General features: G+C 38.7%; 1 protein-coding gene across 6 annotated transcripts in view; it reads right to left on the minus strand.

Moving 5' to 3' along the window:
* The window catches only part of CDK14 (cyclin dependent kinase 14), a 727,116-nt gene that overhangs the window by 142,079 nt on the left and 561,614 nt on the right, over positions 1 to 23,423 (minus strand). For all 6 annotated transcript variants that reach the window (XM_028846085.2, XM_077998072.1, XM_001102520.5 and 3 more), the window contains one exon: positions 17,076 to 17,139. In XM_028846085.2, the coding sequence (XP_028701918.1) occupies positions 17,076 to 17,139 (64 nt within the window). The remainder of the gene's footprint in view (positions 1 to 17,075; positions 17,140 to 23,423) is intronic.

A 23,423-nucleotide genomic window follows, 5' to 3' on the forward strand; every position in this document is an offset into this window, starting at 1 on the left:
GAGAAAATAAAAATGACTTATATTGCTTTTGTTATGGTATGTTTCATGTACAAGAATACCATTGGATAAGAAGAACAAAAAGAAAAAACACACACTCAGCTTCCTAGCTTTAAACATTATGCAATGATTTATTCATTCATTTCAACTACTATGTATTGAGCAACTACTGTGTGTCAGGTATATAATTCTCAGGGCTGAAGACACAGGAGAGAAACAAAGCAAAAAACCTTCCTATTAGCAGGGAGCTTGCATTCCCATAAGGAGTATGCTAGGCTGGAATGTGCTGGAGGCCAGGATAGCTGCAGCTGACATAGAACCCAGGAGAGAGAGGTGGAGGCTGAGACAGAGACAGGAAGAAGGGTTTGTGGCCTTTAAGATATGATCTGGTATGGGCTTTTTTTTTTTTTTTTAATATAAAAGTATCACTCTGGCTTCTATTTGGAGAGTTCACTACAAGAGGCAAGGTTGGAAGCAGGGGGCCCAACAAAAGCTTATTACTGTCCAGAAGAGAGACAATATGACTTGGGTATGGGAACTGAGTGAATGCAGTGAGAAGGGGATCAGAGTTTGAAAATGCTTTGGAGGATGAACAAGTGAGATCTACTGGTGAGTTAGAAATGAAGTGGGACAGAAAGGGAGGAGTCAGGGATGATTCATAGAGCACTGACTGATCTCCAATTTCCAGGTTACAAAGATGTGGAATTTCACACACAACTCAATTACTATTTGGATAAGTTAATCTTTCTGTGGTAATTCAGAAGGTATATAAAGAGGAGTTCCCCTGGAGTTTTGGAGTTATCAGTCAAGCAGGGGTAATTGACAAAATATTTAATAACCTGTTAAGCATAGGCATTGACCAATCAGAACAGAAACTAGCCATGATGCAATAAAGATGTACACTAGCTGATGATCAGCCCGGATTACAAACATCCATTGTTCTAAAGACACAGGCAAAAGGGCTTACCAACAAATGTGTATTTATTTGTTTCAAAGGAATGTCTAATTTCTGAGTTTATTCTCTACTAGGCTGCATTATATAAGATGCAACATAATTCAGCCAGTTGGTGCAGAACAGGAATTTAAGGGCATAGTCTAGGTCTGAGGATTAACTGACAAAGGAGAAATGGGAAGAATAGTTCTTTATATGAAGTTCTTTTTTTTTTTTAATTATCTAAAGTCTGGTATTAAGAAAGAAAGAGGCATTTTAAATATTAAGTCAAATGTCCTCATAAAACAAATTTGATTTCCTTAACTTTGTACTATCCACAAAGCAAATTTAATAATTTGCTATGACTTCAGGATGAATAGGAATTCTATTACAGATAAAATTAATACAATCTTGCATTTATAAGTAAATTATTATTCTTAGCAATTAATAATTGCACATAAATATTAGTTCTAAGAATTGCCTCTTTTAGAGCTTAACAGGATATGCTAATATATTTTTTTTCCAGAAACACAATGTCAATTTTAGCTGTGCACAAAAGAGACTAAATTGATAGTGAAACATGCCATATGAGAATAAAAAAAATAAAAAAGAATAAAGCCTCGTTCTCAGGTTTACCTTCCATCAATATTCACATAAAACCTTAACTTTTTTAGCAAATATTGCCTGGGCATTTGCCTGTGTGCCAGGTGCTGCACTGGGCAATAGGCACACAAAAATAACTAAGTCCTGGTTGCAGTTCGGTGGCATCGAAAAAATATAGAATTACAGATACAGAATGAAAAACGCTACAGTATGGATACAGAGTTCCCACCAGAGACTACAGCTGGAGCCACTAACTGCATCTGTTTCTTTTCCAAATGAAGACAGGACAAACTCAAACACGAGAAGCTAGCTCCAGGAACACACAGAGCCTCATCGTTTATATCCCACAGCTTTCAGATCATAACTGCCAAAGTACACAATTTCAAATGGAGCCATTTCTAATGTTTTCTGCAATGAACATGACATTTATAATTAGAATAAAAATTTTTATTTTACAAACTACTTCCATCATAAATAAAAGTAATGTTCCAATAGATTAAAACAATATAATTAGCCATGTAAGTTTTGAAAACAAAAAGGTGCTGAAATTGGTGCCCCAAGTTGATAACAAGCATATTTAATAAAATAGTCAACTGTTTATGAATAATTTTATCAGAGTATTTGAGTATTTGCATATGAACGTTTTACACTGTTCTCCTTCACTTAAGTTTACTCTCACTTATTACTTTAATGTCAACTTTCTCTTTCCAATTATGTTTAAACTAGAAGTTTAGAATGTCATTATTTAAAGCACTGGCTAACTCATAGCATAACTGAGAAGTGCAATTAATTTGAACCTGCAGGCTGATTTTCACCTTCTCCTCTTAGTGCAGGGACATTGCAGAGGATGATCCCAACACAGCAGGAGACCAGGGAGGAGAGCTTGCTGAGAAGAAATCACTTGCTAAGTGACAGGGCAGGGAACAGAAGATTGGAAAGGTTTTCTCTCAAACCGCCATGCAGGTAAGCACTGCAATTCGTTGACATTCCACAGGAAAACAACTAGAGAACAATGCTGCATATTGTAAAGTCTCTTGGCTTAAAAAAGCTACACCTGAAATGTCTTGAGGCACTACAAAGCAAACTTTAACCCACAGGAAGATAAAACCCAAATTGGATTTTACTCATTTGCATACAAGCATGCAGTGTATACTTCAGGAGATTAATTTTAATTTTCCTTACTCTCTTCTCACCAATGTTTTTGTATCTTATACTGCTGTGTTTTTAACTTCAATGACAGAAAGACATATGAATAAAAAGTTCAAACAACCAATAAAAAACTTCAAGTATGTTCAAAGGACTTGAAAGGCTGAAACTAGATTTGTAGCTCACACTTTTCTTTCTTTTTTTGGGAGGAGGGGGAGTGAGCAGACAAGGAGGGGGATCCACAGAAGGATTATACAAGGCTCAAACTTCAGTAGATCTTTTGCAAATGGCTTTGACATCATATAATATAGACAATACCATGGAACAAGCATTAGTTTATAAATCAATATAAAAATGAGTATGTTTAAATGCCATATGAAATTCTAGCTGTTCTTCATAATTAACTCTTCTAAATCATACATTCAGTTACTCACAATTTCAATTTAGGATTATTTGTCATTGTAACATATGCATTTACTCCTACTGAGCTGGTAAAAAAGTAGTAATGATTTAAGCAAAAGGCTGTGGCCACACTGAAGGGCATGTCATCATCTGGCGGAGATGCTGAGCCCAGTGCCTTTCTGGGGGTTGCTTTCGTGAAGGCAAAAGGCTCCAGTCTCTTATAAGGATGAACAATTAACACTGTCATAAATCACTCTGGTTATATTTCAAACAATTACCCTAATTATTTCTTTATGTTACAAATAACACACTCAAATCCTTTTGGATAGAAGGCACAGTATTTATTCATTCATTCTACAAATACTTACTGTGTGTCTGCAATTTGCTAGAGACTATGAATACAGTGGGGCAGCAAACATACAAGGTCACAAGTAGCCTCCAACAAATCATGCAAACCAATACTGAGAGGCCTTCAATAGAAGAAAGCTACACTCACAACTATTCACAAGAATTTTTATGCACGTTTTACTTTCTTATATCTGTTAGGAAAACCAAGCCATCAGTGAACATTGCAGTCAACATTCTGATCAAGATATTTTAAACACTGAATCTATAGTTCTTGGAACAGAAGTAAAGCAGTATTTGTATACAGTAGAAAAGAGTTTACCTCAAATAAAGAGGGCCAGACTTTTCCCAAAATCTTAGGATTTTAGATATCTTAACTCCAAATGGGCATGGTGATTCCAACAGTCATTTTAGAATAATATGTATGTTACTCTAAACTGCAATCCACACCTTTAAAACACTTGATATTCCTACGATATTTAATGGCTCAGATTTGACACAGCCCCAGCATTATCAGTGAGAGGTTTTGATGTAACACATCAATGCGGAACAGAATTGCACTGCCCTGTCACTGCCACCCAGTAGAGCTACCTTAAAATGCTGAGCAGCCTCTTCAGTCCTTTACATGTGAGGCAAAATCATCCTGACTTGCCCTGGCTATAGCAAATCATCCTTCAATTACTAACAGTGTGCTTTTCTAAATGAGTAATCTTTGAGTAACTTCTGGAAACAAATGTTCTACCGTATTCATTAAACATTATTGCTTGTGATAACATTTGTGTTTCTAATATACAAATAACATTGTGGGGTTAGTGAATGCATATTCCCAGATGAGGTTTCCAAACCATCTACACCTTCCTCTATCTAAAAGTCATAGACTAATTCTCTTTCCACAAGACATTTTTCTCTAGAGAACTAAGTTTAATCAGTTAGGCAGTTATTAAAGTCTAAAGCATACTATTCATAAACAAGAACAAATTTACAGCTCCCAGAAAAGACAGCAGGAGAAAGATGTTGTGTCTCACTCTCTGTGCATCCCCTTCCCCTTCCAAATCCCCCATCCAAACTCTCTAAAGGGGAAGACAGAGCAGCTCCAGACAGTGCTAGATGGGACCCAAACAACCCGGTGGCCTAACCCTTAATTTATAAATGGGTAAACTGAGGCTAGAAAGGTTGAGTTGCCTGAGGCCCTAATGCAGGCTATAGTGACAGAGACTGAACCAGGACTCTAATCCCAGTCTACTATTACCAAAGAGCTAGGATACCCACGATTCCTATTTGATATTTAACAGATGTTTCTTGTATCCTCTGTGGTTTGCAAATATGAACTCACTGTAATCCACACAATAATGCTACTGGTAGGGGCTATGATTATCTTCATTTTTTACATGGTGAAATGGTACAGAGACATTGACCAATTTGTCCACATTACACAGCTCATAAGTGACAGAGCAGAGATGTGAACCTAGACAGTGTGGATCTGGAGTCTATGCTTCTAGCCGTTATACCATGACACCCCTCTGGGTCTTAAATGGCAGAGACTTGAAGTGCTACCCCGATAATGCACAAAGCTAGTAGCAGAACAAACAGATCAAAACTCCTTGACCAGTAATGAAAAACAGGCATAAGAACATTCACACAAACAAGATTCGCAACATTCCTCACTCCCAACTCCCTTTCCACCTGCTGTCAAAGTGCCTTACCTTTTTAAGTCTAGGAGAATAAATCTGTCTTGTGTTTATAGGGAATGAGAAACATATGTCTTTCAAATTCTAGAAACCTTGAACAGATTAATCATTCTGTGCCTCAGTTTCCCCATATCTCAAATTGGGATAATAGCAGTACCTACTTCATAGTTACTACAAATGTTCAATAAGAAAATGCATCTCAAACGCTGGTTAGTTCTGACACATAAATAAAACACTCAATATCTGTTAGCTATTAATATTGCTACTGCAACTATTAATAATAATATACTCAAAAAACTGACCATCTTGTACAGTTATATACTTCGGAAGGAGACATATGGTATATCGAAAGCAGTATTACTCCTGGGAGGGCAAATGCTTCATCTACCCTACATTACTCATTTTGAGGCAACAGTTAAATTAATAAAATCCATAAATACGTTGATGCTCTTCTAACTCCTGTGATTCTAATGCACTAGTGGAGAGTCAGGATTGGCATTCTGAGAGGATGTCAATTGTCCTCCTTTTTTACAGTTGAGAGATTATTAAATGGATTTACAAAGCTGGCTCTAAAGGCACAAGCACCTGTTTACATACATACTTATATCCTTTTTAAACAATCTCCATTGGGAGTATTATTGTCTGTTAGCTACAAAGGTGCTCTCTGCCAGTGCTGCATGAAGGACAGCGTACATGAAGGAAATCTTATCAGATCTTATGCCAGAGCGAATAATTAGTAGTCAGTTTATCATCCTGTTGGTCTGACTTCAACATTTTGGGGGTAAGATGCTTGCATCTTAAGTATCGGAAGTGAAGGTTTTTTCTTTCATCTGTATATTAGAATAAGAGTTATTATTCCATAGTCATGCATTTGTCTTGAAGGAGCCATGTGATAATGGCCTAAAAGGATTTTTTAAACAGCAAAAAATGAACTCACTTGTTTTAGCTAGGAGTAGCTGACAAGCCTAGGAGTCAGAACCTACTATGGGAGATGAGATGATTATTCAGCAAATAATCACTCCCTCCTTTCTTCCAACTTTCATGAATGGATGATACTTCTCTGCCCCACCGACAGTTTGTGTGAACAGTGGTAATGACACAAACAGATTTGAAATGTGACTGTGGCCTTAGGTCTGCTCTTTTGTATCCTGCCTTTCACTGTAAGAAGGACATTCTTCCATAGTTGCCACTCCGAAGAGGATTAAAGGGATGTAGAACATACCCGAAACCTTCAGCTAGAAGCCCAGAAACGCAGGGCCCAGCCAACACGAGCTGAAACCCAGCTCACTCGGGTGTAGTAATTGGCAGATACTTAGTGGGGTATAGTACACCTTTATGGTGGTTTGTTTTTGTGTCATGAAACAGTATTTTCCTCAGTGAGCTTCAGCTTTGTCCATCTGCCATGTCTACCTTCCTTAGTGGGAGGACCTCCTGAGATAGCATCCATGAAAGCACTTGATACACAGGAAAGAGCTATACAATGCAAACTAGCATCATCAACTATGTGACACTTAAAATTTTTGCCATTATTGTGTGTTTCTAAGAATTTTCAAATGCTGAAAAATTTATATGAATACTCAGATTACCGAACACCATGCTGTTCTCTGTGCATCCAATATTTCCAGGCACCTAAGAGAGAAAATCTTCATCCTAACCTTGGTTCAACCACTTAGTCATGAATCTCTCATAGTGGTGTGGAATCACTGCTCAAATTGGACACCTGTGCAAGCTTCTGGCTTGCTGAAGTCCCATTTCTTCCCTAAAGCTACAGTGTCCTACACAAGGTACTGTGGTCAACACCCAACTTGAAAACAAGGGGTAACATTTTCTTGTTTTACATCCAAACTTCCTGTCCCCTCATCTCCCTTCCTAAGATCTTGATTTTTAAAAAGTTTTTGGAAAGGTACCTAAAAGCTCAGGGTCAGGAGTTATGGAGGACTTTACACAATGCATAGATTCCTAGTTATATACTTGCTGGCATTCATGTGTGGGAAGGATAAACATAAAACATTAGGTTACAAACTTAGGAAAGCAATTAAAAGTGTATGGCCAGTTTATGGAAATGCCACTGGTATATAACCACTCAATCAAATGTTTTATTTTAAAAGAGATGACAGTTCTTTCAGTATCAAGTAAATCATCCATGTCTTCATCGAATTCTGCTATAAATTCTTAGGCTAAATGTTTAATTCTTTTCTTCAATATGACTTTAACCAAATCATACAAATTGGACAGTATACAAGACTTTCAATACTCTTAGGTGGGTTGGAATTACTGAAGAGGTAAAGAAGTCTTTATATGGTGATTGGCCCTCCATATCAACTTTAGCGATGTGAGGTGTGAATAACTCCCAAAATGAATTTTACAAAATTCCAGGGAGTAGAACTAATAAAACCAGTTTATTTAGGATTTAAAAAAATAAGTCGGCTATCAGTAGAACTTCCTTTTCCCTTGAAAATTTAATCTTATTACTTTTTTTTCTGGCATTTTCTAGACATTCTGCTAGTCTCCATCATTACTGATGCCCTCTAGTGAAAATAAATGTGAAATTCTTCAAGTACATCCAGACAAAGTACAGATCGTCCCTCCTTTGCACTGAAATGGGTTTATAACATTCCTACAGGGGTTTCCCTCCTTAATCTACCTATTGTAGAGGAAATGAATTGCTATTCTGCATTTTTAAGTGATTATCAAGGTTTTTGGTTGTTTCTTTTTTATTTTTATTTCATATCATTGGTCATATCTCTGACTTATTTTATATCAAATCCCTGGTCAGCTATGGACCTGTGAGGAAAAATATCCTTCGTGTCTGTGGCATCACTGCTAACTGGTAGGAGAATAATTTCCCTGTGAGTTAGTACTTGCCTTTATAGACCCTTCTTGACCCAGGGTTGCAGGCAGAAATGACCAATCAAGAGGATTTCACACTTCAAATGAAACCTCTTTCCAGCTCTGAAATGAGTCCGTGACTTTTTGTAGCCTGTAGGTCTTTCTGAAAACATAAAGCATTGATTTCTTCCTCTCTTGAAAACCCTCCGATGATTCCACTCACATTTCAAGTAAAATCCTGACTCTTCACCTTGACTTTCCAAGGACCTGTCCCCCTGAATTGTCTCTTGCCGCTCTCCCTGTGCTCACAGGCATAGTAAGTTGTAATTTGTCTATTATTAGTCCCTTCTCTAGCATGTACGCTCTGCAAGAAAAAGGATTCATCTGCTTTGTTCATGACTGCATCTTTAGCACCCACAATACTGCCTGGCACCTAGTAAGCACTCAATAAGAATCCAAGCTCATGAGCAGACGTAAAGCAGTTATTGCTGATGGAAACACCGACTCTCAACTTTAGCACCTGCTCTCCAGCAACCACCAGCGACCTCCCAGTATGGCTGACTCAATCAGAAAGTGAAGTCTGCCCTTTCTGTCATGTTTACATATTTTACTTCCTTAGCTTTATAACGTTCACATAGTTCATAAATTTAGTAATTAATTGGCTTTTTCACTACGTGATTAAAGTAGCATTTATTTGTGGGAGGAGGGACAGCAAAGTTCACAAAGGTGATAGTTGATGGTTAGTGGAGAGAGCTCTAAATACCCTAAGGCTTGTGTCAAGCAGACCAACAAGGCTTTTAGCAATAAAACCTGAGATAAAAGCCAGATATTTAAATAATAATTTTTAAAGTCCATTTTAATAACCATCACATAGTTACAGCCCATATGCCTAGACCTAACCCATAATCATTATAGTTGCTATCAATCATAAAAAAATTTTAAAATTCCTGAGGTAAAGTGTAAAGAGTAAGTGGGAAAGGAGATAGCAGGCAGAGGACATGGTATAAATAGTAAAAAATAATATTTTGCAGTTACATGCCCCTTACAGTTTGAAAGTACTTTTATATCAATTATGTCAGCTAGCTCAAATCTTCTTAAAAATAGGTAGAGTATAAATAACAAATATTGAAGGGAATGTAAAAACAGTTTAGTAGGAAGTCTGCAGGCTGGATGGAGTGGACATGATTCTTCTAGAAGAGTAAGGAAGGTATCTCAGCACTTCACAGGCCTCCCCTCACTGCAGGTGTGGTCTGTGCAGGGCAACATCACGGCACAAAGAGGCGCCCCCCTCTAGTCTTCCTGCATGGAATATCCCACCCCAACAACAATTTCTGCTGCATCCACAGCTTTTCTATCACCTTCTAAAAGACTCAGGAAAAGCCAAGAATGTCAGTAAAGGCTAAGGGTTCAAACATCCTCACTTCTGAAAATGAGGAAAGTGGGCAGTTCCGACATTATGTATTAAGGACTACACATCTGAGACTAAACGTCTGCAGAGGACATTTTGGAGCTGAAGATTTATTGGAGGCATAGGTTTAAAGGGTGGAAGAATATGCCCATACCCAGCAAGTGGAGGGTGGATCTGGAATGTCCAGGAAGACAGAGGTCTTTTCCAAGATGCCACAAGACAGAGTTGGGAAGAGCCTGACATTTCTCCTTCACAGGTCTAGGTCTACGGGCAGCGAAGCTCTCTTAAAGAGAGGAGGAGGCATCACTGAGAATGGCTTAGAGTTGAAAGACCTGGGTTTGAGTTTTGGCTCTGCTATAGCCTGGAGGGATGAGATCTCTAGGCAAGTCACACTATCTCTCTGAGCCTCGATTTCCTAGTTTCTTCATCTGTAAATGGGATAACAATATTAGGAAAAAAAGCATTATTATAATGCAGTTATTCTAACTATCAAATGAGATAATATATTAAAATGCTTTGCAAATAATAAAATATAGCATAAAATGTAAGGTGTTATCACCATAGTATTCTATTTCTGAAATGATTTACTTCCTCCCTCTGGAACAAAAACGTGTGGATCTGTTTGGTTTTGGGGTCCCAGTCAGGCCAGAGAAGAGGAAGGACTTAAAGAGAAGTTTTTTTGTTTGTTTTTTGGTTTGTTTGTTTGTTTTGCTTCATTACAAAGCCTTGATACAGCTAAGTTCATATGTACATATTCCCTTTAAGGTCAACGTGTCTGTAGAATTAGTTTTCGGCACAGTGTGTTTAAAGTATCACCATTCCCCAATTGCCTCCAATGGCAAATTCTTTACATTATTTCATTCGTTGGGAGACTGTCCATTTTCTTCAAAGTTTCCTGAATCAAACAGCCTTTTCTATTGGATAACTTTCCCTTAGAAATAATATAACCACTTTAGAAATGCTCTATTCTCTTGCTTGATTTTGGAAAATATAATTATTTTATTCTAAATTTCATTACTTTTAATCGCTTCCGGTCTAGCAGCATTTTTTTCCTCACTGAACTTCACAGTGCCTTCCTTTTTGAGCTCCTGAATAATCAGCCATTAAATAGTTTTTGAATGTCCCTTTTGTTGGAAGCATTTATACATGGAATCTACATGTTATTTCAGGGCTAACCCATTTCATACAAGTGTTATTGGTGGTTTTGTGTATATATTTTACCAAATACAGAGATCAGATCCTCTCTACTTCTCTGTTTTTTAAAATAGTCTAATTGTCAGTAAACTGCTCTTTAGAAGGGCAATGCGAAATTGTAATACACATTCAGTAGAATGCTATTTCATAATGAAAGCTGGAAAACAAAAACAAAAACACAAATACACTCAGGGAGTGAGACCCAGGGAGACCTGGAATCTGCTTCCACCTCTGACACTAACTTTAGGGAAGTTCTTTGGCATCTCTGGACCTGAGGTTCCTAACCTCACAAGAAGAAAGGCAGACTAGATGCTCCCTGGGGCTTCCTCTGGCTCAAACATTCACTTTGCTTAAGGCACAATCAAACACCACTGGCACTCTCAGCTCATGCAGCCCCGGGGTACTCCTTGACAGCTGGAAATTACAAAGCCTTGCCAGAACTCTTCATCCATTACTCTGATTCTACCGGTCTGGAGAACCTCAAATGTCTACACATATTCTGCCCTGATCTGGGGTTACCACAATTCTATGAAGCTTAAACAACTCCTCAAACATGTATGCAAGATGCATCTTTTAAAAATGATGTCTGTCTTACAACAACAACAACAAAAATGGCACTGCCACTTTAGCGGAGACATCTGAACCACACCACCTGTCTATGGGATACAAAAAGGGGGTAAAGCTGGTAGGAGAAAGTGATCCTGGGACTCACACAGGGGAACCTCTCATTATCCTAGAAGGAATTTATAGCAGAGAGCCTTATGCAAAAGCCTCCTGTTAGCGAATAACTATGAACCCATGAAAAGGAGTATGACTTATTTTTACAGTGGACTCTTACTTTGTGTTAGACCATGGGGTTTGCCTGTGATGAATCTCACCCCAAGTTATGGAATTACTGAAGTACTGAGAGCACCACAGCACAACCTCTCACCTCGAGACTTTCCCACAGCAAGCATCCTGAACACAGTGACAAAAGGAGACACTCTGGAATGAGAGAGGGAGGGGTAGACAAGGAGACCTACTTTTAAAAGACCATTAACCACGGAACCCTGAGGGTAAGGGAAAAGAAACAGGAAGGTAATCGGGTTCAAAAATGAAATAGGCCTATTTTCCATTTCTTTTAAGAGAAATTTAAATAGAAGTAAATGACAGAAAAACAGCAGCTTCCAAGGTCAGACTCTGATATAGTTTGGATGTCTGTCCCCTCCAAATCTCATGTTGAAATGCGATCCCCAATGTTGGAGGGAAGTGTTTGGGTCATGGGGGCGGATCCCTCATGAATAACTCAGTGTCTTCTACAGGATAATGAGTGAATTCTTGTTCCATTAATTCAGATGAGAGATCTGGTTGCTAAAAAGAGTCTTGTATTGGTGTAATATTGTAATATTGATGTGTATTGGTGTACATATTTTCCCAAACAGAGATCAGATCTTCTCTACTTTTCTGCTTTTTAAAATAGTCTAATTGTCAGTAAACTGTTCTTTAGAAGGACAATGAGAAATTGTGATGCACATTCAGTAGAATTCTATTTCATAACGGAGGCTGCAAAACAAAAACAAAAGCAAAAGCACACTCGACTAAGACCCACGGAGACCTGGGATCTAGTTACACCTCTGACACTAACTTTAGGGAAGTCCTCTCTTCTCTTTTGCTCCCTCTCTTACCATGTGACATGCATGCTTCCCCTTCACCTTCTCCTATGATTGGAAGTTTCTTGAGGCCCCCACCAGAAGCAGGTGTCATGCTTCTTGCACAGCCTGCAGATCCTGGAGCCAACCAAACCTCTTTTCTTTGTAAATTACCCAGTCTCATGTATTCCTTTATAGCAACACAAATGAGACTTACACAGACTCCTTATTGCATATAACACGCACATACTTTATAATATATAATACCATTGGGACCTGTTATAGTTGCCTGGTTGCTATGGGAATATGCTGAGTTTAAGAAGTTTTGTGTAAGCACAGAAGAAGATATACAGGTTATATAGTAAAGAATAAAGTTCAGTTTTTAACTAATTGTTCTTTCACTATTTCAGGAATTATTTTAAAAATATTTCTCCATTTTTGTTATATATTTTTTTTCCAAGGGAAAACCATATTGAGTTCTGGGATAATCATAGGAGTTGAAAAGGGAAGGTCATTTTATTCACAGTACATTTCATTGCATCTCCCCTGGATTCCCATTATAACCACCTAAGGGGTCCCCCCTGCTTCTTCTCTGGCCCCCAATTCTCAGTATAATAGATGGGGTGGTCTTACTAAAACATAAACCAGCTCCTGTGCTGCCTTGTTCAAAATCTTCTAGAGCTTTCTACCTCACTCAGATCAATGGCAAAGGACTCAGAGTATCCCTCAAGGCCCTATGTGATCTGTGATTTCATTATCAGCCCTCCACTCCTCCCCATTCAGGGCATTGGTGCTTGCTTTTGTCTCTGCCTGAAGAGTTCTTCCCTCAAATATCATCTTGGCTCTGCCTCTCATATTCTTCAGTCAAGTGTCTTCTTTTCAGGGAGGCCTTCCTTGATCAACCTATTTAAACTGTAAATCACCCCCCTTCCTAGAACTTCCTGAACCAGTTTCTTGCTCTATTTTCCTCCACAGTACTTATCACCACCCAATATATGATATATTTCACTTACTATATGTCTCTCCCGATAAGGATCATTTGCATTTTGTTCAATGCAACATCTCCAGTCCCTAGACATACAAGTGGTGCTCAGGAAATATTGCTGAAATAGTAGGTGTATTTCACTTATTTCGTAGACATTAACTAAAAAAGTAAGTTATTTAAGAAAACAACTACTAGGAAATTAGGTTAGCATATGTTAAAACCAAAAGATTTATTCATGGCCTAGATCATAGCCATAAAGTAATCCACTTAAAAACCCAAATTGGTTTTTCTTACAGATACACATATATGAATTTGTACATATACCTATAACAGAAATTTGGTCTTTAAAAAAATTGTGGTCAGGCACAGTGGCTCACACCTGTAATCCCAGCACTTTAGGAGGTTGAGGTGGGAGAATTGCTTGAGACCAAGAGTTCAAGACTGGCCTGGCCAAAATAACAAGACTTCCTCTCTCTCCATTTTTTTTTTTAAATCATAACTCCACTATTCTAAAAACACCATGGGCTTTTTTCTCAAGGCAAAACTTACTCAGTTAGGCAAGTCAAGGAAGACATGAGAGACATAAGACAATGATTATTTCAAAATTGCTTAAAAATTAGAAAGGATCATTTTTCAAATTTTAAAGAAGCAAAAGTTTTTTCATGGACAAAGGGATGATTTCTCTTAAATATAAAGAACTCAGCCAGGCATGGTGGCTCATGCTGTAATCCCAGCACTTTGGGAGGCAGAGGTGGGAGGATTGCTTGAGCCTGGAGTTCGAGACCACTCCTGGTAACATAGCAAGACCCTCATCTTTACAAAAGATTAAAAAAAAAATTAGCCAGGCATAGTGGCATGCACCTATAGTTAGTCCCAGCTACCTGAAAGGCTGAGCAGGGAGGATCACTTGAAGGTCGAGGCTGCAGTGAGCTGTAATCGTACCACTGCACTCCCACCTGGGCAACATCACTAAAAATAAAATAATAAAATAATAAAATAAAATACAAAGAACTTCTAGAAATAGATTTTAAAAACCACACAACTCAACTGTAAATTGGCCAAAAGATAAAAAGAATTCAGAGAAAAGGAAATAGAAATGATCCTGAAACATATCAAAAGATGCTCAACCTCATCATAAGGCATATGCAAATTAAAATTTTACTGAAATTCCTTTTGTCATCTAACTGGCAAAATCCAAAAGTTTGGTCACATAGCATAGAGAGGAGAAGCAGCTGTGGGAAGAAGTATTCTCCTGTATTCTGGCAACAGAGACAACAGATACTACTCCTTTGGACAACAGTTTGATGAAAGTGGTCGAAATCGTAATTGTCTATACTTGTTGGCTCTTTAACCTTATTTCTCCTAATTTATCCTTCAGATATATTTGCATATGTGCAATGTGTATGTGTATGTATAGGCTCAAGGCTACTCAGTGCATTAATATTTGTAATAGCAAAGCAATGGAAACAACCCAATTGTCCCTAATTAGGGAATGGGTTAAATCCATACACCAGAAAACAATGCAGCTCTGTGAGACAAGAGGGACACTACATTGGTCTCCTCCTTGCAGTGGTATGAGAAGATCGATGAGATGCATTACTGAGAAAAACAAGATGAGGAATTGTGTTTAATATGAGAAAAGTAAAAATTAATATTAATTTCTTACATTTACATAAAGGAAAGAAACATAAGAATACGCTGGGGGCCTGCAGTGGGGTCAGTGGTTCTAGGGAAGTTGGCAGAGGGGAGGCGGCTCTGCACTATGCTCCTTTTTCCTATTGCTTGACATTTTAAATTGCTTAAATTTATTATGTATTAGAAAATTAAACAAAGTTTGTCCTTATGTCTCAGATTATCTTTTCCAGACTCTCTAGGGCACTCTTTGGGGTAGATCAAGGAGCTGGAGAGTGGAGTTGGGACAGGCGGACCCTAGCACTGATATTTTCCTCATTTGGGATTGTATATTTTCTTCTCCAGGACTATGAGATCTACGAGGTCAGGGACTGGGGCTCCCCTGGATGGTCTGGTAAGTGTTGCTTGGGGAAGGACTCGGAGATTTGCTTCCTTTGACTCAGTCTGTTGTTTTGTCTCCTCTTGACTCCTTTCAAGCAAACTCAGGAAACGCTTATCATACTTATGTGCTATGGTTCATAGCCCTGAGCTTTGCCTGGAATAACCTTCTTGCTCATCACCACCCATGCTTTCCACTATCTTCATATGTTATTTTTCTGTTTTCCTGTTACTTTCTATGTGTTATGTGTCTGTTGTGGGGCTTACACCTAATGTTAATAACTGAAACATAAATATTCTAGTTTGTATATGCCCACCAGAGGAGTCACATACATAATGTCTGTTCTAACATTCAATACAATCAAGTGCAACAAACATTTATTGAACACCACATATGTACAATGAACAGTCCCTGGTGTCTTGAAGTTCACAATCTGTTATCTTAATGGGTACCACATCCTAGTACTTTCCAAAATACAACTAATACATGCTTTTGTATGTTGTTGATGAAGATAAATTCTATTCCCACAAAAGCACATAAATTACTCCATGTTTTCTAATCCAGAAACTAGGCAGGCCAAATGATTTCATCTTAATTGCTCCTTTCTGTCTGTAACTTTATTCATTTTAAATCTTTTCAAATTTTCTTGTTTTATCTGCCTACAATTTAAAATTTTAGGTCCTAACACAGGGAAATTAACCTTCTTGAAGTGCCCACAATTGGATCGTCTATAAAGAACTGTGCTCTTCACTCCATTAAGAACACGTGGATCCGTTAGAGGATGCCTCTTGGTTGCTTAAAAAAAGAGTCAGTCCATTTAAAATTGTTAGTTTTCTATAGTCTTTCAGAACATAGAATTCATTTAGAATTTCCAGCAAAAGTACAGAGAGTCTTCAGGGAAGTTGAAGAAGATAAAATAATTCTGAACACACTGTACACTTTCAGAAGAAAAATATTAAGAGTAAAAATAGTTTCCCAACTCAGTCATTCTTTGGAACTGATAATTTATTCCTGATGGTTCCCCAAAAGAGGGGAAGAGAAGCAAAATAATATATTTGGCTCCTCTAATAGATATTATTCATAGCTCTTTTCCCTCATAGGATAATAGACTATTAGAGCTTCTATAAAATCCCTTTCAGTAATTTTATGGTGGGTCTGCATTTTGTAAGCCATGTTTTATAACTGAGAAAAGAAAAAAAAAAAAAACACAACCACCAAGAGAATAATTTTTACAATAATTCATTCCACTGATTTTATTATATTTTCAATTCCAAACCTTTCCCCTCTCTTATAAAAATTAGACCATGTTTGAGATTTTCGTCTGTTAAGTGTAATTATTAAAACAAAGTTTCACGCCTGCCACCTACTGGTGAAAACAAAGGACAACTCATTTTAAAAGTTCACATTTCTTTCAGATTTTTCAGTGTTTAGGTTTAAATATTTTACATGAAAACATATTGAATGCTGTACAATAGAACATTCAGAACATCTTACATGTTTAAACTCAAATTATAGACCATATATTTATTAGTTTTGTAAAGAAATAAAAATATGATTTTTCCTTTTTACAATCCAATACTTTTCCTGGTCACTTATTGCAAGAAGTGACACAGATGAGTTACAGCACCCCAATTTAAATTTTGTTTTTGTAGACATGGATGCCAGTCTAACTGATGATGAAATTAACGGTTACTGCAAAATCAACCAGTCAAATAAAATAAAGTATATATGGTGAAAATCAGACAAATAATTTGTGAAAACAAAAGGAAATTCCATTAATAGATAAAGTACACAATGGAAAAAGTAACCAAAATTTTTCAAGGTGGTATATTGCTTGAGCGGGAACATTTATATACTCACCTTTTGCATATAGGAAGCACCTAGTCATCTGTAATTAACGAAACATACCTGGCTTAAAATGTGGTAAAGAATGAACTCCAGGCCATGTGTCCTCATTTGGCGTTCCAAGAACCTAGTGGAGAGCAGGAAATTGGGGAACAGCCTTATTATTTCCAAAGCACTCAAAATTCTCAAGTGTAGAAAAATAGTACACTACATATTATGAAACTCTGGTATTTTTTTTTCCATTATTGTGTGCCAGGGATTTTATTTCAGTAAAAACAAACCCGGCTAAAGAGCCACCCAAGATGAATCTCTGTGTTATAACAAATACAGCTGAATGTGGTAAGACAAGTTAAATCTGCTATATTTTATCAAGTCCAAACTTAATAAGTAGGCTAATGAAACAAACAATAAGCTGTCATTTTCATGCTGCCGAATGAAGTTTGTATGTGTCCCTCATGATTCCTTCATAAGCTTTTGTCTTTCACTCCAGTCTCATCATTTAACAGTTCCAACAATTCTGCCATTTCCACCCCACATCCTCTGTCTGAGCATTATAATGTTTCAAAAAGGCAGGGTTGACAGCTTAGAATGCTCAAATTCTCTCATTACAGTTACAATTTGTAATTACGTGATTTACAGTTTCCTTTTGCCAAAATACTGTTCTTCCCACATGTTTTCCTTTTTCTATCTGTATGTCTACCTTCTTTCTCCATCTACTTTTCTATCACTACAATGTTTGATCTGGAGAAAGGAATTCATGGGCAATTCCAGCTCACATGTAACTGGGCACATTCCATTTGAATATTCTGTTCCATGATCTATGGCTCTTATACTCAATGATCATGGCAAATCACTGACTGAGAACAGAGTTTCAGGGTTAAGCACCTAGAAAGGGGAGATTCAGGGTTAAGAGGCCAGGCTCTGAAGACACCTTGAGTTCAAATCTTTGCTCCCCTATTTACCAGCCATGTAAGCTTGGGCTGAGAAATAACCCCACTGAGCTTGAATTTCCTCATCTGTAAACTGGAGGGTGTTGACAGCACCTACCTCAATGTGGTAGGAGAATGCTACCTAGCACACAGTCAGCACTATGTCAGTATTAGATATTACTCAAAGAACCCACAGAAAACTGGGTCTAGTCAGATCAGGGAGGCTCCAGCCACGTGGAAAAATTTAGACTGCCCACTTTTTCCACAGGGACTCTATGTTCAAGGGAGTCAGAGCATCATAATGTTGCCAAGAATGATGCCAGATGGCGTCATTCAAACTATATTGGATAAACATGGATAGACCAACAGGTTAGAAAGGGCAAGAGATAAAGCTAGAAACCAGCAGAGGAGGAAAAGGACCACTAGATATTATGAGAGGTGTAAACCAAAAATAAAATTATAAGCCCCTCAACCATCCGAATGGACCCCTCCTCTCAGCCAAAGGTATTCTAAAGTTAACCTGAAAAACTAGTTCAGGCCATGATGAAGGGGAGCATAACACAGGAGCCTCATTATACCTGTCTCCTTTTTGGAATTCAGGCACAGCTGACCGGCAGAAACATCAACACAGGCCTTAAGACTGATAGGACAGACTCTGTAAGTCCTATAAGAAACATTTACACTCTATTGTCTCTGAAGCCTGCTACCTGGAGGCTTCATCTGCATGATAAAGCCTTGGCCTCCACCCTTTTGGTAACCCCTTTTGGTAACCCAGACATTCCTTTCTATTGATTCCAGTCTTTAGGTAATAACTCTCTGAACCAATTGTCAATCAGAAAATCCTTGAATTCACCTGTGACCTGGAAGCTCCCACGTCCAGTTGTCCTGCCTTTCTGGACTGAACCAATATACATCTTACATGTACTGATTGATGTCGTATGTCTCACTAAAATGTATAAAACCCAGTGTAGCCTGACAACCTTGGGCACATGTTCTCAAGATCTCCTGAGGGCTGTGTCATGGGCCATTGGTCACTCATATTTGGCTCAGAATAAATCTCTTCAAATATTTTACAGTTTGACTCTTTGTCAACAGAAGAAATGAAGCATATTCACTTTATCTGAGGATTTGTAGGCACTACTAGGCCAAATGGTAATACAGGGCTCAAATTGTTCATGCATTTATTTACTAGTGGGTGACATGGCAGTGATGTCAAAGAGTGGCACGTACACAGTAAGTGCCAAACTCCCTGCTTCCTACTCTAGTGAATCAGGATTAAATACATGTATTTATGCTCCTGGCTGAAACATGAATCCACCATCAGCAAATGAGAAAATAAAAATTCTTTTAAGACTCATACTTGGTTACTTTTTCATGCACTAATTAATACTAACATCAATAGACAGATCTACACAAACTAGGTCACGTTATTGATGGGCTGGATGATGAGGGGGAAGGAGGCAGGCAAGAGAGCTGGAAGAGTTGTAACACGATAAAAGAGACAAAAGCATTGTCTCTGACATAAACGCTTATGATAACAGTGTCTCTGCAAAAGGCATTTCTCCCTTTCTTTTCAATAATCCCAACCATTATTTCAAGAGGAGACAATCAAGTTTGCAGGCAGCACATACAGCTAATCTGGAAATGCTCCACTTTGTTCTCACTAAAATTTGCATCAAGGACAAAGGAGTCCAACAGTACTAAACTTTAGCAACAAAAGGGAGAAAATGTCAGCTCAAAATCATAACTTGAACACAGCCAATCTGTCACATGCAAAATTAGACCCTATGGAAGTTTTATAAACAATGAAAAGTCCAGCCAGAATCTGAGCCCTGTTCTCTTGCTCCTAATAAAGTACAATTGTTTTCCTGGCTGCCTCTGTTTTGACAATGCTTGCGTTTGCAAAACTTTTTTATAGGCATTATCGTCATCCATATCCAGTGTTCTGTTTCAAAGTGATTATGAAATATTATGGTCATATTATAAAAATTTCCAGGAAAGAAACAAATACATTAGACTTTTCTTTTTCAATTACAGGTTTAACTATTGAGATTCCAGACCTCAAACTGTCCTGCTTACAACCCTGAACCATTTACACAGAAAATGCAAAGTGGGCAGAAGGTGGGCAAAGGAAAAGAATAATTAAAAATTAATTTTGCTTCCTGTAAAATCCATTTTGGAAAAAACAGTTTGGGTTTAATGTATGATTAGCAACGACTGGCTACCTGTGCGCTAAGGGAGAGTATGTGTGGTCTCTGATGCCAGATTTTCATTCCTATTAATTCACTAACAAGTTCCATTAACAAGACATATTTAAGTTAGAAGAAAAAGAGTATTTTCTAAAAGTCAAAAATAATCTTTTGCAAATGAAACACAAAGAAAATGAAAATTGCACCTGAGGTGCCACCAACACTTAAAATGTGGTCCCCAGCTCTGTAAATAAGCAGGTTCATGACACTTGAAGCCCCTTTCCATCTATGATACACCGAAAAGTCTTCTACATATCCATTTAAGCAGATTTACCCTAAACTTGTGTCTGTGGTTTGTCCATCTCCTGTTTCCTTTATTGGTTCAGCTCTTTATTCGGCTAACACTTATTGTACTCCTCACAGAAGATGTAAGAACGTGGACTCTGCCTTGAGGTGCCCCTGGTCTAGTGATGCAGATGAACCGGGGTGGTGATGAATGGCCTTCAACATAACAGAGCTGATGGTATGGGAGAGTGAGGTCAGAGCCTAAAGAAGGGAGGCTTGAGTCTTCCTGGGGGCAGGGAGAAAGGCTACTGGGAGAGGGTGGTTTAGTGGGAGAGGGAACACTGAGTCACGGTTTGCCAAGTAAAGAAAGGGTGGGAGTGACAGTAGAGTGTATGGTTATAAGGAGAGGCTTATGTCAGAACACTTTCAGCTCTCCAAATTAACAGAATGCTCAGCCCCTGTGTCTTCTCATAGTGGATTACTCTTCCCTAACGCCCTGCCCTAATCCTGCCAGCTGAACTCCTACCTCTATTTGTAGCTTCAGTTCAAGGGTCACTTTTTCCTGAAAGACCTTCTGGACTCTCTGGTCCAAGTTATATGCTGCCTGTTTGTGATGTCTGAGTGCTTTATACAAACTTCTATTTAGAACCTCGCCATTACCTGGTAATTGCTAGATTACTCACCTGTCTCCGCATTGTGGTCCTCAGAGTGGAGACGACAATGTTGATCTCTGGATACTTAGTGTACCATGTGCCTGGCACCAGATATGCACCCAGTAAATGTTGACTGACTGAGTGAATGAATGGTGTGTCTGGATAACACTGTGGCTAGACTGCAGGTTGCGCTACAGGATGGGAAGCAGAAGCCAGATGCTGAATTCAAGGAGACTGCATTTTATCTCTGTTTAAGGTTTTTGCAAATTGCAGGTCATATGACTGGTTGGGGGATTGTAAATTCATCAAGGGAGTTGACATTGGCACTTTTCAAAAGATGGAATTCAAGAGAAGATATCAGAGGGCAACATAAATGTAAAGATACATATTGTTTTATGAAACTTCTGTTCAAGTTACATCTTTGTGTGTATACATAGTGAATCATGATGTAAAATATATATTCTGCTGTTTAAAATCCACTCATACAGGGAAGAAGTTATTAGCTGAAATCAAGAATGCCAGAGATGAAGCAAGTTTGGGGGCTGAGAGCAAAGGGTTTCGTTCTGGATCTATTAAATGTTAGAAACGCCTGCAGGTCAAGATTGGGCAGCTGGAAATACACGTCTGGATCTTGGGAGAGGAATTTCAGAGGGAGAAAAACATTTGGCACTCCTCAGCACACATATGGTAACAAATAGCAAATGCCAAAATGCAAGCTACAAAATGGTCTCACGTCCCACTGTTCAGAAATATACAGTTGCTAGAAGTCTTTTCTGTGATTTCTTATTAGACTATTTAACATCTGTTTAAAAAAAAAAAAAAAAAAAAGGACAAGCTCATCTTATCAGTGGAGGTCTACACCCCCGACCCTGAGGAACTAAGAGGTAATGATGGCCCCACACTCACTCCTCCAGGTGTGCCTCTGCCCTGGCAGGTGTGGCCAAGGTTCTGCCCGTTATGTCAGCCTCTGTTGAGCAGAGAAGATACTGAGAAAAAGAGGGCCTCTCTGTGAAAATACCTACTCCAAATAACAGGAGAAAAGCAAATTCTAAACTTCTAGAGCTCAGAGTAACTCTGACAAACTAGTGTTTGTTAGAAATATTTACTTATCTTTCTAAACTATCACTAATTCCACAAATTATCTCACTTTCTAGTCTTTGCTTTTGCACAGGCCTCGGGGCTGCTAAACAGGAGTCCATGGGCTTTTCCTGAACACCTGTGATTTAAGTAGAACAAGACCTGCTAACGGTTCTTCCTGGGTCAAGGGGACCGAGAGGTCTCTAACGGAGACTACAGCACAGAGGAATTCTGGCCTCTGGGACACAAATAAAACTGGCTCACAGAAGTGTGTCCTAATGAAGTGATATGGAAAGCACCAGATTCCCACTTCAAGGCTTTACATCTTAGGGGCACGACTACAGTGGCGATGAGGATTTTAAACGGACTCAGCTGTGGATTCTGAGGGACTGGAGAACAACCAGTCCCTTAGGATAGGGCGGAGTGTGACTGTCATCCCATCTTAAACCACATGCCAAATGCCCGCTTTTTAAACACATTTTAAACATTCTTTCTACTATCCAGAACTGATGATTTTTAAGCTGCAACTCCGAAAGTCCACACATATAACATCTCTAAAATAATGATTGCTTCACAGCTGTACTACTTTTGGATCTGGAAGATTTTTTTCTGGCTCCTTAGTGAGAAGCCCTAAAAGAAACCTGTGAAGTGGCTCAGCAGAACTCAGCTGCAATATTATACACCCTGCTCTGGAACAGATGGTATGAAGTTCCCAGAAGAGCCAGAGAGAGAAAGCAGAACTTCCTAATTCTGATCCTGACTGTGCACTCTCCACCCGGAAATACGATGATCAGGTGGAAACGCAGAGGAACCACCTGGAGCTTGCACTGCCTCCGACAGCACAATGAATGTGCTGCAGACAGGGCAGGTGGAAGGCGAGGAGAAAGGTTTCAGGATCCAGTGGCCTCATGGGTGATGGTGAGAAGGAATTGTTTTATTTTTCGAGATAGGATTTCATTCTGTCGTCCAGGTTGGTGAGCACTGGTGTGACCATGGCTCACTGCAGCCTCAATCTCCCAGGCTCAAGTGATCCTCCCATCTCAGCCTCTCAAGTAGCTGGGATGACAGGCACACTCCACCCTATCCTACTAAATTTTTTATTTTTTGTAGAGATGGGGTACCACTGTGTTGCCCAGGCTTATACTCCTGGGCTCAAGTGATCCAACTGCCTCAGCCTCCCAAAGTCCTAGGACTACAGGTGTGAGCCACCGCACCCGGCCAAGAAGGAAATTTTTTAAGAGGAGGATATAGTGATAGAAGAAGTAGAGGTTGAAAGGA

This window comes from Macaca mulatta, chromosome 3 (assembly GCF_049350105.2).
Source record: "Macaca mulatta isolate MMU2019108-1 chromosome 3, T2T-MMU8v2.0, whole genome shotgun sequence".
In the NCBI taxonomy this organism is placed as follows: domain Eukaryota; kingdom Metazoa; phylum Chordata; class Mammalia; order Primates; family Cercopithecidae; genus Macaca; species Macaca mulatta.